The sequence below is a fragment of the Camelina sativa genome, chromosome 8, assembly GCF_030686135.1.
Source record: "Camelina sativa cultivar CO46 ecotype springtype chromosome 8, ASM3068613v1".
Lineage (NCBI taxonomy): Eukaryota > Viridiplantae > Streptophyta > Magnoliopsida > Brassicales > Brassicaceae > Camelina > Camelina sativa.
Genome location: NC_141887.1, coordinates 5,355,792 through 5,373,039, shown reverse-complemented (window position 1 = coordinate 5,373,039; position 17,248 = coordinate 5,355,792). Strand labels below are relative to the sequence as shown.

The window sequence follows — 17,248 nt, the reverse complement described above, 5'->3', positions numbered from 1 at the left end:
TGCAAGCTTGTTTCAGATACTATTGCAAACTTAGCATGAATTTGTGACTGTCTACTGAACTTGGTCCCAAATTCTATATATGCTAGTAAGTAACAACCAGGGTACTATACGAAACTGTTTTGGAATGCAAGTACCCAATGTTTAAAATATATATTTTTAAGAGTATGTGACTCGAGTGACACTACAACAAATATGTACATTGATAGCAGACGGATATAGCTCATTTTCCGTCACTGCTATGAAAGATGAGATTTTTTTTCGCTTACTTTTTAATAGCATCTTATTAACGCTATGATAGGAAAATTATGTAGCGGGAAACAAAAGTGACTTTTGTCCGCCAATACTTAGTGAAATTATTCACTTAATCGCCAAATAAAAAAAAAACCCAAAAACTCGACACACTCTCTCTCTCTCTCTCTCGTTACAACCTAAGCTCAACCTAAGAAGATTTCTTCTTCTAAATTCTCTGTGTGTGCTCAAATTCTTCTAAATTTCTTATCAATTCTTCAGTTTTATCGCCGTTTGTGAAAAGCCCCAATTTCGCCGTTTGTGAAAAGCCCCAATTTCGCCCTAAATCTCCATATCCATCGCAATTGATAGCTCGAATCCATTTTTGAGGCATGTCTTTCTTCTTCCTCCTAATTTCGTTATTTGTTTCGATTATTTGTGATTTCAAACAGCTTTTGATTTCGATAAGGGTCAGATTTAGTTATCTGTTTTGTTAGGGTTCGATTTATCTAGATTTATTTCGTTATCTGTTTTTTAGGGTTCGATTATTTACAGATTTTGAGAATGTGGAGTTTCGAATCCATCTGTTTTGTTAGGGTTCGATTATTTACAGATTTGACTCAAAAATAGCTTTTGGATTTGAGTATTTGCGCCTTCATAAACTGAACGATTTTTTTTTTTCCCAAGTGTTGGTGATTGAAATGTTGGGGAACTGAAGCTTCTCATTTCTCTGTACTCACACAACAGGTTAGTATCACTCAACCAATAGTTAAACATTATTATTACACACGAATATTGGTGATTGCTATGTTTTGTCCTTTGAGTCTGATTCGTATAAATAGTGATTAGATTAGTGAGATTTTACACAGTTAGATATTGGTTTAAGAGCATCTGTATGTGTCTGAAGTAGTGCAGTATTGTCTGAATTGTTGCTTAATGTGAGCTTTGTATAATATGTATCTCTATTTTATCTATAAAGGTTAAAATTTATATTATAACATATAATGTTGGACAAGGCATGGGTCAAAACTAGTGCTGCATTTAAGGTAATTACTTGTGATTATAATTGTTTAGTAGTTGATTGGTGATTAGTAATTAACATGTTTCATTATTAGGCCGTGAGTGAGAAATATAAAGCAAAAAGAAAGAATCAGATACCTCACACCACTAGTCGTAAAGGGATCAGCAGACTAACAGAAGAAATGGCAAGCATATATACTACAACTATGTTGTTTATTATTATACATAGTGCTTGTACTGTTACTGAAATTTTGTTTTCTGGAACAGAAAGCTGAAAGTGAAGATCCTTCCAGCGTGACAAGACTAGATGTTTGGATCAAGTCTCGCACCAAAAAGGATGGTACACCAGTAGATACGAATGCAGCTGATTTGATTGTAAGTCTGAATAGAGTTGTACACCAGTAAATAGTGTGTTATCGACTAGTAAAACCTGAAACTGTCTTTATGTTTTTCAGCAAAAAGCAGCTGAAATTGGTGGAAGTGATGCTCCAGCATTTTTAACAAATCCAGATGAAGATCACCTCGCCAAGCTTTTAGGACCTGACAATTCTGGTAGGCTGAGGGCAATGGGTAGAGGCATGAGTAAGACCAAATTAGCTTGTTTACAAATGCAGAGCAAGTGTATGGCTGAAATGGAAGAGCGGCAAGTAAAATTAGTAAAACAGGTCAATGCCTTGGAAAGTGAACTTGGCAGAATCAAGAATCAGGTTAGATACTTAAGAGTTCTCTACTATTCATCAGCCAGTTAGAGTAATATAAATTGATGTTATTTTTGTTTATGTTACAGAGACCAGAAGCTGAAATGGATGAAAACTCAGCTGCAAGAGTAACATATTCTTACTTCTTTTCATATCAGCTAAGTGATTCTTCTTAGTGTCGTTTATGATTCTTAGTTGCTCATGAAATTGTTGCAGAGTGTAAACAAAAGAGCACATCCTAAGTGTGTGTTTGTTGATTGGTCTGACATTGATGAAAATGTTGGTGAGGGTCGGATTCTTTCTTCTGATCCGGATGACATAGTGAATGACTGTCGTCTTGGCCCTTATGATCTCAAAGTGTTAGTTGAAGCTGCATATAAACCAGATGCATTTCTATGGAGACCTGCACAAAAGATCTTTCATATGAAAGAAGCTGTTGGACATATAATCGCATGGCCAACTGATAAGTGTAGACTGGTAGACAACAACATCCAAATGGAAGACATTGCCCCTATGGTATTTATAATTTCTAGCAATGTGTTAGCAATGTATTACCCCTGTCTATAATGCTAATTAATTATATTGGATTTGTTTACTGATTGTGTTTAACAGGGTATACAAGGAAACAAATGTAAACTATTGGATTTGTCTAAGGGTGACGTCATTGTTGCTGAGGGGCGTTGGGAGACACAAGAACCAAGTGCGTTGGTTAACGGAATTCCTCTTGGACCAAAAGCAGTTAAAGTATTTGTGGATTCAGTAAAGCAGCCTGATACATCACTATGGAGACCTACAGCTGAAATGTCATTTCTTGAGGACTGTTTGATGGCTTACGTATCTTGGCCCCTGAGTAAGGTTGATTTTGAAAATCCCTCAACTCCAACTGGTCAGAATGCTACATCACATGCTTCTTTGTCTGCATCAAAGGCCAAGTCTGCAGCCACAGCTTCTAAGTCTGCTACAGAGTCCAAAACTTCAGCAACAGCTTCAAAGGCTGCATCGCAGGCCAAATCTGCATCTATGTCTTCTAAGTCTGCATCTGGTTCTGAGTCTCCTGTTGATGATGCAACGGGTCCAATATCACCAATAAAGAATACTTTACCATCACAGTCTCCTCTCAGGAAGTCTCCAGTAAGTGTTTTCATATGTTATGAAGTTGTTTTTGTTAATTATATGATGACTGATGGTTTATATTGTAAACATGGCAGCGCATTAATAAAGTTATTTCCAAGGAGAATAAGAAGTGCAAGTTGATGGATTTAACTGAAAAGAATAGGGTTGTGGCTGAAGGACGATGGGGAACAAATGATCCAGAACATAAGGTTCACTTTACTCGCTTGGGTTCTAATGCAGTTAAAGTGTGGATAGATGTTGTGAAGGTGAAAAATGTAAAAGTTTGGAGGCCATCCGATGAAATAGAGATTATTGAAGATGCACTTAGCTCCTGCATTGCTTGGCCAGAGAACAAGGTCATTATGTCTTAAACTGATGGTTTTATTGTGTAATGTTAAGTACTTGAGATTGCTTGTTTATTTTGGATGTTCTTGAGACTTTGATGGTAAACTGATGTTCTTGAGACTTTTGTTATGTATTTTGGATCTGAGACATTTATTAATCAGATTTTATGAGATTTTATAAAACAGGTTATGTGTGCTATAATCACATATCAGAAAATGCTATAAAAGTACAGGTAAACGTTATGATAAAAGAATATACCATAGCACAGTAAACAAGATAAAACAGCATTTCGCAACAGCTATATTAGATATGTATAACATAGCACGAAAAATTAAATATTGTATAAATTTTTGCAAAATTATAATCTTGATAATACAGCAGTTTATTAGAGCTATGCTATAAAACTATAACATAGCACGAAAAAACAAATGTTGTATAAATTTTTTCAAAATTATGATCTTGATAATATAGCAATTTCTTAAAGCTATGTTATATTTTTATAACATAGCATACGTAATAAGTGCTATTGTATATGGGGTACATATAATAACAGTGCCCTAAAACAGCGCTCATGAAAACGCTATCAAAGACCTATGATAGCGTTTTTCTCTGGTTAACAATGTGCATATTTGTTGTAGTGTGAGCATTGATGAATGTGAGGAAACATGTTAAAATCAGGTGCAGACTGGTGGTTGGATTACCACAAATCACAGAAGAAGATTGCAAGAGACACGACCAGACTGGTGGAGTTAGCTAATGAGTTCAGCCGCAGAATGGGACTTAGCATCCCTATAAATGTTCTTGGCAAGATGGGTCTCAAAAACGTTCGTCGCTCCTGGTTCTGACAAGAAAAAAACACTGAGAAATTGTCGTTAGACTTACTATAAAGAGGTTCTAGTTCTACGTGTAAGTAAAAGTGTTCTATAAAGAGGTTCTACGGTGTAAGTGAGTTATTATAATAATTCACAAACTTCCGAGATTTTTACTGATGGCGCTAAAGAGGTCAAATTATATTTTTAATAGTAATGGGTATAACAATGAAAGCATAAACAGAGGAGTTTGTCGTGCAATATTCTTGTTTTAAAACTTGACGCAAGTTTCCCACGCCGACAAAGTGACATCCACTGTTACCGACTTAAGCTTAACAATTGGTTATGACGAATAAAAGAGAGCTAAACACGAAAGTTTACATGTAACTTTATATTTTTTTTAAATGCGTGGTATAAACTACTATAAACGATATCATATCATATTACTAAGTTATTATCATGCAGGTTAAAATACTAATAACACATACAAACATGTAGGTTCACATGTAATTTTATATTAACGTGGTATAAACTGTTATCGTGTTAAAAATACTAATAACACATATTACAAACATGTAATTTATTTTATTTTTATTTTTTTAAAAGTCAAATAGTAAATGTTACTACTTTGACATAGAGACAACCAGAATTTTAAATCACAAAATAATATAAATCAACAATAAGAGGTTATTGTCCAATAACCAATACTAACAATCACATTTTGGTTGTCTCCATGATAACTAATACTACTATATATTTATATTTTTGAATATAAACAACTAAAAACAACAAACAAATTAAATCATAATATCCAAATTTGTATAACTGCAATTGTAATTTATTTACGTTTTAAAAAAGGAAAAAAAAAAACCCTCTCAAAATCCTAATGGCAACTAATATAAATATAATTTTAGTTTGGTGAGATCTCTGATAATATAATAATAGCTCATGAGGTTATGCATTCACTTAAGGTTAAAACTAATTAAGGGGGAGGTATTGGTTTAGGATTTAAAAAGAATTTTAATGATTTTAAAAGTTAGGTAAAATATGTTGTTATTCAATCAAGACTTTTAAAAATTCTTTAAAAATTTGGTGTTATTGGTTGTGGATTTGTAAAAAGTTATCTAAAATCTTGATAAATCTAGTGTTATTGGATTAAGAGTTTTATAAAGTCATTAAAAGTTTTATGTTATTCAAGTAAAACAAAAGAATCTTGGATTGTTAATGAATTCAAATTTTATGTTATTGGTTTAGGATTTTATATAATTTCCTTCATAACAAAAGTCATGAATACTCTTTCATCAAATAGAAAGATTTATCAAGATTAGAAAAAACAAATCATCAAGATTTTAAAAAACTTCCTAAACAATCTCTTAGAATCCTTCATTTTTAATTTTCAATTTTCTATGATTCTAACAATCAGCAAGAACATAAAGTCATTAAAAAAATTTCTAAATCCTAAACCAATACCTCCCCCTAAGTTTTCCCATAGTTCTATGTTTTTCTCTCTTAAATGTGTTTTTAAAGTGTTATAATGTTCTTTAAGCATACTCAAATGGTTGTGTTTTCTTTATGTGTGGTACGTTATGGTTCTCAATGTTTCATTTCCCATTTATTCTTAATTTTGAATGGTGAACAACAACAACTACCAAATGTGATTGTGTGTGACCAAAGACACAGCACAGTGTACCAACAAACAATTGAAAATTTCTATTAATTTTTATAATATTGACAATTTGGGCCTATTAATTAAAAACTTTTTTGGTTTTGGCCTAACACTATATAAGTAAGGCGTCGTTCTTCTAATCGAAGGGTCGGATCAATTCTCCTATTCATCTTCAAACCCTAACAAAACGAACGATTAACCATATAATTCAAGGTACATACCAAATGTGCTTTTTCGTCTACTGACTGATTCGTTTCTTATCGTTCTGAGTTTGATCGAGTTGTTGAATTTTTTGCTTTTTAAATCGAATTTTGTGATGAGAATTAATATTATCGTTTAGATCTATCTGTTCATGATTGTGCATTTCTCATAAACAGATAGGGTTTTGGAAAGACAATCTACTCAATCGTTGTGTCTTGTTTGCATTTTGACAGTTGTTTTGTGTCTTGTTTGGGTTTTGACAGTTGTTTTGTGTTAGATTTTGTTTTGTGATTTGTCTTACATGAACGATAGGTATGTAATTACGGGTAAATAGTAAATTTAAATCCGATCAATTTCTAAAGTGTATTTTCCTACCTAAACAACAAGACAATGTATTTTTCAACTTGAACCATTAACAAAATTCAAATAAACTACCTGAACTTTATTAATGGTGTCAAAATTAGCATTGATTAATTTAACCATTAGTCAATTGTCAAAAATAATGATGTGGCATGACATGGACGCTAAGGTGCATGATTAGGACGTTGACGAGGCATATTATAATTATCTAAATTATCTTTAACAAAATTAATATTATCCTTTTAACCAAATAATATTATTTGGGTAAAAAAAATTAAAATATCTTTTAAATCGTGAAATCAATAATTTTATCAATCTATTGCTAAATTAAGTTCAATGAGTATTTATAATTACAGCTCTTATAATTTATTACATCATTGATTTTTCTAAACCAAATAATATTATTTGGATAAAAGAATTACAAAAAAAAAACTTTTCTTTACACATGAAATCAATGATTTATCAACCTATTCCATAATTAATTTGAAAAACATTTCTTAATCAAAACACATAGTCAATAATATTTTTTTTGTCAACAACTTTAATTGATCAACTTAAATAAGCCAATGTGAAGGAACATTGTTTACATACTGCTTTTGTTAATAATTTCTGATAAGTTTGATACCATTTATCAACTAATTAAGAAATATTCTTTTGAATTTTTTAAAAAATCATTGATGTAATAACTAATAAGAGTCGTAACTAAGAAATATTCTTTTGAAATTAATTATGCAATTGATTGAAAAATGTAAAATATTTTGTGAAACTTTTACGCAAATAAAATTATTTGGTTTAAAAATATTAATTTTGTTAAGAGTAAGTTTTGTAATTATAATTTTCACGTCGTGCCTCGTCAGAAAGTCATGCATCATGAGCGTCCACATCATGCATCATCAACATTTTTACAGTTGACTAATGTTTAAATTAGTCAGTGCAGATTTTGACACTACTAATAATAGTTCAGGTGGTTTATTTGAATTTTGTTAATGGTTTAAAGTAAAAAATATATACTATTTTATTGTATAGGTAGAAAAATACACTTTCTAATTTTTTTTTTTTTTTTTTTTGTTGACAAAGCATGAATTTTCATTCAATCTAAACCCCATCAAGAGGTGAGTTCTTACAAGAGGATTCAAGATAGACAAAGAAAGTTAAAGATAGAGGCTCCATGAGCTTAACAAAGGGATTTTCAAACTGAAACAGTTTTACAATATTTGAGAAGTCTATTGGAAACACAACAGATTCGTACTTGAAGTCAGGCTTCACGAAATCATTGACCAGCGGATTGCAAATGAGCTTGAAAAAAGGTGTTCCACGGAAGGAACACTTATGGGGTTTGTCGCCAACATGAGAAGGTTCAAGAGCATAGGATCAAAGTCCTTTAAGCTTTTAGGAACAAACCTCAGGATACTAGATGAAGCTATAATCGGGAGTCACAGGTAATGGGAGTCAAACCATAAGAAAGCACGTGGGTCATCCTTCATATGGCAATGAAGATAAATGAATTCCACACAAAGCTTGTAATCAGTTCGGTCCTGGAAAATGTCAACATACCCAAACTTTCGATCTAAAGGCGGTAGATGAAACAAGAGATCAAAGGGTTTAAGGATAGGGTTCAGGCAAGCTCGACAAACAAATCTATCAAGCAACTTTGGAGACACCAATGTTCTGCTACCGAGGAAACCTCGTCTTGACCAAGCAGAGATAATTGATACGTCCATAGAGATGCAAAATAGCTCTTGATTGGGTTCAGGGAACATGTGAGACGGAGCAGGGCACTTGAAAAAGTTTCGGTAACCCCAACTTCTATGAGATGGGGTCATAATGCCGTTATTTTTCAAGCTAATCCAACCATAAGTAACAACCCTAGGTGAATCTAAAGGCAAGGTTCTTAGATAGCTTTTGTACCAACATAGCGACATTGAGCGATCATATTCTAGTTGCAGTCTTCAGACAAGTAGAATCATGATTCGGTAAAGAGAGAAGCTAACGAAGGAGTACAAATAAGAAACTGATGGAGCAAACCTGGACTTTAAGAGAGTTAACTTTGTGTCACACCTTTTATAAATGGGCCTCAATTGGATTATAAGTGGGCCTAAATCCAGCTGGTGAGAGGGGTAGGTCAAACGGAGAGCACCAATAGGGATTAGGGTTGCGCCGCCATCAGCCCTCAACTTTGTCGTCACCGGAGCAGGCATCGGTCGGACCCCCTCGGACAAGAAGCTTTCCGAGAGCTCACAAAGGATTCTGGAGAGGTCTGGTTGAAGCGCAGTGAGGGGGGTGGAGACCAGAACCGATGACGAGAACCAGAGAGGAGAGGCTTCAATGAAGACGAAGAGAGAACCAGTTTCTTTAGATCTGAGCAAAACGGGTAGATCTGCGTCAAAGCCGGAAGTTGGAGCACAACTGGTTAAGGAGGGTTCTCTTGGTTTCAGGTTCGACGGAGAATGGATGGGCCGAGTTTGAAGCGAGATAGATTTCATCGGAGAGTGCCTCTCTCCTCTCGTTGATGAGAATAAGCGGCCGTCGAACATAGATATACATGTGATGGGACGAAACGATTGAGATAATGGCCATAAACAAGTTGAAACAAAGAGCTTTGGGAAATAGAGTACAGTAGAGAGACAAGAGTCCCGACGCCGGCAAGGTCCCGACGCCGGCAAGCAAAGGCTTTGCCAGCGCCGAAGAGGGTGGTGTGTTGAGGGGTCTCGATAGTCGGGACAGAGAGAACTCGGGCACTTTCACTCCATGTCTTTCTAAAATATCGTATACACTTTCTAAATTGTTAGGATTACCCTTTTCCCATGTAATTACCGGTTTACTTAAAAGTTGTCTCTCATGGTCCTGCCAAGATCCAGCGCCGCCCCAATCGGACTACCACAAATACAGAAAGTAGTGTGCCTCGCGAGATGCTTCTAGGCTGGACCAGCGGGATGCGCTGAAAGAAGCTCATAGGCATTGTGGCATATCCATAAAACTAATATGTCTCGGCACATATTATATATAATTAATAATTTTAAACTTATGCTAGATAGCTAGCATTAGAAGAGGAGAGAATTGGATAGATATATGTATTATATAATAATAAATATTAAATATTAAATAATTTTTACATTGTTTTGAATTTACATTTCTAAAATATCACATATATTTAAACTATATATGAAATAAACTGCAAACTAGATAATAAGATGTTTACTAAGTTATTCATTTCATTAATATATTCTTAACTCAAATTTATTTTTTACAGTTTAAAATGATGATTTTTTTGTTCTAAAGTTAAAATGGATTAAAATAGAACTGAATGAAGATAATTTACTTGAGAGCCAATAATATGGAATAAGGAAAATGCACCAATCATGATGAAGAATAAACACATGTACGAAAGAGAAAATACACTACTAAATAGTTTGTAATTCTTGGACTAATGAATTAATGATTATTGTTCCACTAAATAACAAAATTTAAGCGTGATAAGTTTTTTTTGTTAGTCATCCTACTATATTAATTGGGAAGTACAAATATGAAACTAACCTTAAAATGTGTAAAAAATTACATTCAATTTCCATTAGAAAAATTAATTAAGATTAATTAACTAATTTAAATAAATATAATTAATTAAAAAAATTCAAAAAACACATAGATCAAATATTAAAAATCTAAAAAAATATTTTCTCTCTCTAATAAATTATGGACAAAATTACTAAATTTTTTAAAATATATATATAAACCAATCAGAATTTTAAAAACTAAGATTTTATATCCAAGTATACAATACAATTATTATAATAACTAAATTCGAAGATTTTGTTAAGATTTCAAATTATGATTCTTCTATCATCTTTATTTTATTTTATTTACAAATTGTTTGGAATTTTCATATAATACTTATGATTAATAAAATGCATATTTTTTTTTCTGCATATGTTGTGATTTGAATTTTTTAAAACGAAGATATATTACTTAATGTATGAAAATGTGTGTTTTAATTTCCACATTGGCGGGTTGGTAAAACTAAATTTATGTAGATGATAAATTAATAATTTTTATTTTCTCACAATTATAATATTAAAATTACTATTTTATATTTCACAAAATAATGATGCAAATACAACCAACAAACAATATAAAACTGTAATAATACGTCAAAAATAAAATACTATAATATTCTAAAATAATTTGTATTCAAATAGACTAATAGATTTACAGAACAATTAAAAATAAATATTATCTCAAACAAAGTAACTTTTTAAAAAAATTAAAACAATAATTTTTATTATTATATTATAATTTTTTTTTAAATGTTGACCCGTGCTTTAAGTATGGGATATCTCCTAGTTTACAATTAACTAAAAAGGTATAGAAAACTATTAAGGTTTATTATATGCATACAATATTCATATATTTTTCTTATACATTTTTGTGCTATATATTATTATTTAATTTTGTCTTTAATTATATTTTAGGTTTTTTTGTAAATTAGTATAGTTTAGTGAAAAATAATTAATAGAAAAGTATACAAATTATTGTAGTCACTAATTTAGTTTTAATGTTTTTAGTTATTTGAAAATATATACTATATTCTAAAATTGATTAACAATTTCTAAAATTTTAAATAAGATTAATCCTAACATATAAATTATAATTATATTAGGAAAAATGATTGCCATGTACGCCAAGTATATGCCAACACATCGCCACATATACAAACAATATAAATGTTTTACTAACTACACGAACTATTGTCATTACATACGGATATGCATAAACAAACATAAGTTATGTGTACAATAACATAACCATCTAGTTATGATATCTTCTTTACCGGAATCCAGTGTTGACTGGTATTTACCGGCTTTGACAATTTTTTTTTTTTTATAAACAACAAAATAATTACAGAACTTTACTAAAAGATTATATAATAAAATTTTACTACAAAATAGTATAACAAATATACATTTTCCTTTTGTAAATTCAAAATTTAGTTTTTAATTTTATACCATATTATATTTATTATATACAAAAGGGAAATGTATATTTGTTATATACCATATTATATTTGTTATAATACTTTGTAGTAAAAATTTATTATATACAAAAATTTCCTTTTTTATATAACAAATATAATATGGTATATAACAAATGATGAGACATATAATCTTTTCTTAAAATCTTTTGGCTTAAAAATGTTCATAGACTTTTTATAATTGAGTCTAATTTGTTATATTGTTTTTTTTTTGTCAAAGTATATTGCATCTTGCAATATTTAAACTTTGATTTATCATTATTTGTTATATAAAAATATTTAATAGCATGCTACATAATAAAATATAATAGAGTATACAAATGATATGGTATAAAATTAAAAACTAACTTTTGAATTTATAAAAATAAAATGTTTATTTGTTGTATTATTTTGTAGTAAAAATTTATTCTATAATCTTTTAATAAAGTTATGTAATTTTTTTTTACTTTTGTTGTTTATAAAAGATAAATAAAATTTTTATTTTTCTGGTCAACATTGGTCAATGCCGGTCAATACCGGATTCCAACAAACAAATCATCGGATTTAGATGGTTATAGGTACACATAACTCATGTTTGTTTATGCATGTCTTTATGTAATGACAATAGTTTATGTAGCTAACAAAACATTTATATTGTTTGTACGTGTGGTTATGTGTTGGTCTATATTTGGCGTAGTTAACAATTATTTTTCTTTTTTCTAAGAAAGTTAGATTCATCTTAGCTCTACCAAATTATTCAAGTTATGGGATTCAAATCTGAGTTCCTTTTTGGTGAAATGATGATTTATTACTTTGTTTATAAGCTTAATTCTTATCATTTCCACCTTGTAAAACACCACCACATCTCTGGTAATTTTGTATTTTGTTTTGTTTGTTTTTTTCAAATTAAAGCAAACGAATAAGCTGATGGAGTAGTCTCAGTTTTTTTTTTAAGTTTGTATTTTTTTAATAGTTTGCATTACACATTTTCCAACTTGAAAGGATGGTGAGGCTCTAAGCTTTATCAAACTATTCAAGTTACGCCATCAAGTTTCCGATGGTCTGAGTTATTATAGCAGAAAGTTTATGGCTGTTTGAAACAACACGTATTTATAATTAACTAGCTAGTTATGTATTTTAACTAATTAGGTATGGATATATATATATTTTTTTTGTCAACCATTAGGCCACAACATACCGGTTCATTAGCCTAATCCTTATATTCGTAGAGAGCGGGACTCGATCCCTGGTGTGATGGTGCCTTGTGCATTAAGGACTTACCTTTGACCACTGTACTAAAATCACTTCACTCTAAATATGTATTTGTAGCTAGCCATGTGTTTGCTATATCAGCCACTCACTAGCATAAACATGACCAATATAAATTGTCAATCGGTCGCATACCGTAGTGGCAGTCTGTGCCAATATATGTTCATTTATGATAACAAGCAAATCTATGGTCATACATACATGCGCACTAAAATTCACTGTGGTTACTTCTTTGCATTTTTGAAACGATTGACCACACATTTATATATCACTATGTTATAACCACAAACTTAATCTGTGGACATGTGTGATTAATATTTGATTTAAATACTACAGATTTACCCCCTTGGCCACCAAAAATCTGTGGTTAAATATATAATTTTATATTGGAATTCATTTATGTTTTGTTGTACTACCATAAATATTATCAAGATTGCTATCGATTTTTTAAATACACACACCATAAAGAAAACAAATGCACATAAATTCTTAATTAAAAACAAAATTGCGTAAGACCCCTACCAAATTGGTTGGATGAACAAGAGCCAAGAGGGTCCTGATTTGCTGAGCATTAATCGATAAGGGTAACGACTATAAAATATCAGATTCGGGGACCCGGAAAACAGTGTTTGAGAACAATAAGTGTTCTTGTCAACATACAGAATTAACTTATTAATTAATCATACTCTAATATATTCATGTTGATTTCACTAGTTGACAAGAAAATAAGAGGTTAATTTCACTTGACTTAGAACAAAGCCACATGGTTTGATTCTACAAATCACCCCTATTCACTTTCTAAACCACATTACTTAATTTATCTCTGCTCTTATTATTGTCTTAGCTTGGTGTTGATTCGGCCGAGCCGGTTTAATTAATTTGAGGGCTATTAATACCGGTGATTAAATTACGACAAATTTGACTATGACTTTGCAATATCATCGTTTATTATTAGTGTCGATGTTCTGTCATCAATAATTTGATCTAATAGATTTAAACAACAACAAAACGATGATACTACTAAACTGCATTAACAAACAAATATGAAGAAAAAATAAAATAAAAACTATTAAGAGAATTCCAACAAAATGTAGTATATTATGGTGTTATCTTACATATTGAACGGCATGCAAATGACTGTAATAAGAAATTAAAAACCAAATGCAATTTTTGAATTTACTGTTAACTGAACTTTAGATCACAGAATCACTATCTTTACCAATAAGTAAGAAAATAAGATACAATAATAATTCATGTAAATAGAAAACATACACATGAAAAAAGAGATCGCTAGTCAGGTTTCACGTTCTGGTTCTCCTGTGTCATTTTTATCGCTGGTGATCTTCCGTTAGCGCCACACTGTCACTTCAACTAGCTCCAATTGGGAGGTACTGCCTCATTGATTCTGGATATAGGATTATTGCTCTGTTTTTATAGTTTAAGATTTGTGTTTTAGCAAAGCAAGTCCATAAAAATGAACATTGTCCGAGACTCATAATAACCATCATGACCCTTATTAAGATGCTGCTAAGCAAATTATTTACATGTGACTCTAGATTAGTTAATAACTTAATATTTAGTTGGTACACTCTTAGCCAGTTACAATTTTAATTATTATCTTTTTGCAGACCAAACTATATAAAAATAAAAGTTCATAAGAAAATGTTAAATATATATGGTACGCATAGGATGCACTCCATTTTGTTATAATAATTATTATTAAATTTCTTGTATATATTCAATTATATGGAAAGAAATAATAGAGAGAGGACTAGTTTATGTCTCTGACTCTTACGTATAAAATAACGCATATGAGCCACTAGAAGACATCCACTAAATATTGTTACGAGAAAAGGAAAAAAATAACAAAAATGAATGAAGAGAGAACCAAAAAGTCGAAGAAGAAAAGTCTCATGAACTTCTACAAATTCTCCATCACAACTTCGAAGCATTCACTCATAAACCCTAAATCCAAACCAAAGATCCCGATCCCACCATCGATATCTCAAGAAGAAGTACTAGAAGCAAAACCAATCGTCCAGTCGCACAAAACACAAAACCATGTGATGAGAGACATCTTCGAGTTAGAGACTTGTAGTAGAATTAACGAAAGAAAGAGAGGCGGTGGTGGTAGTGCGGCGGTGGAGGGGAGGAAATCGGTGTCTCACGTGGAGAAGGATACAACGGCGAGGATAGCGGCGGCAGCAGAGATGTTGACGGTGAGGATACTAGCTGCGGACATGCCGGGGTTTATGCAGGCACATGCGTTTAGGTGTGCGAGAATGACTTTAGATAGTTTGGAGAAGTTTAGTTCGAAGCACATGGCTTTCAATCTCAAGAAGGTTAGTAACCCCTTTTTTTCCTCTTCTCCTTTTTGTCTCTTTCTCTTATTTAATCATCTATTTACATATGCATGAATATTTCTATATCCCAAGAGTCTGATTTTCATCAAGTAAAGGACAAAAAAGATTTGATAATACCAAAACTTATAATATCCCTAGAATATGATTTTTTTTTTATATTAGTGGAATTACTTCTTTTGTGTGTTTTCATGTTAACTAAAGACTTTTGGATTAGATTGGAGTTTGGTCTATGATTAATCCCGTTTTAGAAATATGAGTAAGTAAAGATGTATTTGATCTTGTATTGGTGTTTTCGGTTCAACATTTTACAGTGTTAGAACGTCTCTAAGTTTGTTGTGTTTGTCCTTAAAATTTGTATGTTAAATTGTTGGAATAGGCATAGAAATTGATGATGAGACTGAGATAGCTTAAATTGGTTTTTTTCGTTCAAGCCACATATCTACGAACAAGTAGGCAAACATCTCATTCTTTATACCTAAAACATCTAAAATTACTTATCGTCGCTAAGTCATTAAAAGGACTACAGAGTATGCTAGGAAAATGACACATCATCCATCTCTCTAAAGCCTTATTATATAACCAATTGCTTTTTTCATGATATTCAATGTCAATATCAAACAAATGACCGGGTGTTCAATGGGCTGCAAATACTATTAGAAAACAATGAATTTATTGGTTTTTTGGATCTACAAAAATAAAATGGATGGAAGAGTGAATATATTAAGAGAATTAAATAAGAAAACAGAGTGATGGGGAAATGGTCCAGCTAATGTATGAAAAGGGCATCAAGGGGAATGACCCAACAGAGCCATGTGGTCCTCTTCCAAACTCTTATCCCTTTTTCTAACTTATTTTCTGGATCCCTCTTTTTGTCTCTCTCTCAATCTTCACGTTAAGGATTGACTATAAAGATCTTTTCGAGAATTATTGTGTAGAGAGACATTTGGTAAAACAAGTCTGACATTCTGATGACATAGTTGAAATTTTAACCAGATCCATTTTCTTGTAAAAAGGATCCAAATTTTCAATTATTTATTTCAGTTTTGTTCACTTGCGTAAGGGATTTATATTGATGTAAGTGAGATATTGTAAAAAAAAATGCAGGAATTTGACAAAGGGTATGGACCAGCATGGCATTGCATCGTAGGGTCAAGTTTCGGGTCGTTCGTGACACACTCCACGGGTTGTTTTATTTATTTCTCAATGGACAAACTCTACATTCTCCTCTTCAAAACCAAAGTTCGTCCTGCTTCTCCCCATTGATTCTTTTTGTTTTTATTACATATTGTTTATTTTCTTCTCTCGATCTCTTCTTTTTTAGGTTGTAACTTAATACCAATCGTAATCTAAAAGGCTTACTGTAAATTCACTATTACTCTGTTCTTTTTTCTTACTATATATATAATTATGAGTTGAGAACGATTCTTAATTACCTTTTTAGCAAGAAAAAAGAAAAGAAAAGAAACAACGATTCTTTCCTATATGTGTTGAGCTTGTTTGGATTATACGTTAATTTATATGCGCATTCCTTAAAGACTAAAGTAATTATTTTGTTCCTCAAATTGCGATTACATCAACTATTAAGTTGGTCATTATATTAAGTGAACATACATTAGAATCTCAATTTCGAAAAACTAATAGTAGGAGGAGTACATTTAGGAGAGCTTAATGTAGCAAAAAGAATCCTTGGTACTTGATTTTCACTTCTATATTATTCCTCGTTGTAACCAAACAACACTTTTAAGTCTTGTACAACATCAAAGTTAATCCTAAGAGGACCTCTAATACAACGAGTAGTAGAAGATAAGTTTTGTTTTAATAAAAAAGAACTTAGCATTGGGAGTATGAGTTTCATCGAAAAGCCTAACTAATTCCGGGAGAGAGTAGGCATTTTTTTTGGGTAAAGAGTCTTCCATTAATACACCAACAAAAAAAAAGGATCCGGTCCGAAACCTAAGTAACCAGGTGTCATTGCACAATAGTATCACACGTACGGTGGAATCCAAACCGAGGGGTGTAGCCAAAAAAAAATCCATGGTCATAGTCAGCTTACGTACCACCACGCTCGATCGGGTTTACAAATAGAAGTTCTTGTCAAGTTTTCCTCTTTTCTGGATCTTTGTTTTGTGATTTCAACAAAACAAGAAAGCTACAAATTTTTTGGTAGATCA

The 17,248-nt window shown here is 31.6% G+C and overlaps 2 protein-coding genes across 2 annotated transcripts; both read left to right on the top strand.

The window, feature by feature from the left end:
• The first annotated feature begins 1,232 nt into the window (after nt 1-1,232).
• LOC147939721 (uncharacterized) lies at nt 1,233-3,526 on the top strand. The gene is made up of 8 exons (XM_087460998.1): nt 1,233-1,274; nt 1,344-1,433; nt 1,516-1,623; nt 1,704-1,955; nt 2,036-2,074; nt 2,163-2,462; nt 2,559-3,077; nt 3,155-3,526. Exons 1-8 carry the CDS (start codon nt 1,233-1,235, stop codon nt 3,428-3,430), a joined length of 1,626 nt encoding a protein of 541 aa, XP_087317124.1. The 3' UTR covers nt 3,431-3,526.
• Nucleotides 3,527-14,419: 10,893 nt separating this feature from the next.
• Nucleotides 14,420-16,499, top strand: LOC104706357 (uncharacterized). The gene is made up of 2 exons (XM_010422544.3): nt 14,420-15,056; nt 16,182-16,499. The coding sequence occupies exons 1-2, from the start codon at nt 14,586-14,588 to the stop codon at nt 16,338-16,340; spliced, it is 630 nt and encodes a 209-aa protein (XP_010420846.1). The 5' UTR covers nt 14,420-14,585; the 3' UTR covers nt 16,341-16,499.
• The last annotated feature ends 749 nt before the right edge of the window (nt 16,500-17,248 follow it).

Coding starts and splice junctions, on each gene's coding strand:
- LOC104706357 (XM_010422544.3), top strand. CDS start 14,586: ATGAATGAAGAGAGAACCAAAAAGTCGAAGAAGAAAAGTCTCATGAAC. Junction 15,057..16,181: donor TGGCTTTCAATCTCAAGAAG/GTTAGTAACCCC, acceptor AAAAAAATGCAG/GAATTTGACAAAGGGTATGG.
- LOC147939721 (XM_087460998.1), top strand. CDS start 1,233: ATGTTGGACAAGGCATGGGTCAAAACTAGTGCTGCATTTAAG. Junction 2,075..2,162: donor ATGAAAACTCAGCTGCAAGA/GTAACATATTCT, acceptor AAATTGTTGCAG/AGTGTAAACAAAAGAGCACA. Junction 2,463..2,558: donor TGGAAGACATTGCCCCTATG/GTATTTATAATT, acceptor TGTGTTTAACAG/GGTATACAAGGAAACAAATG.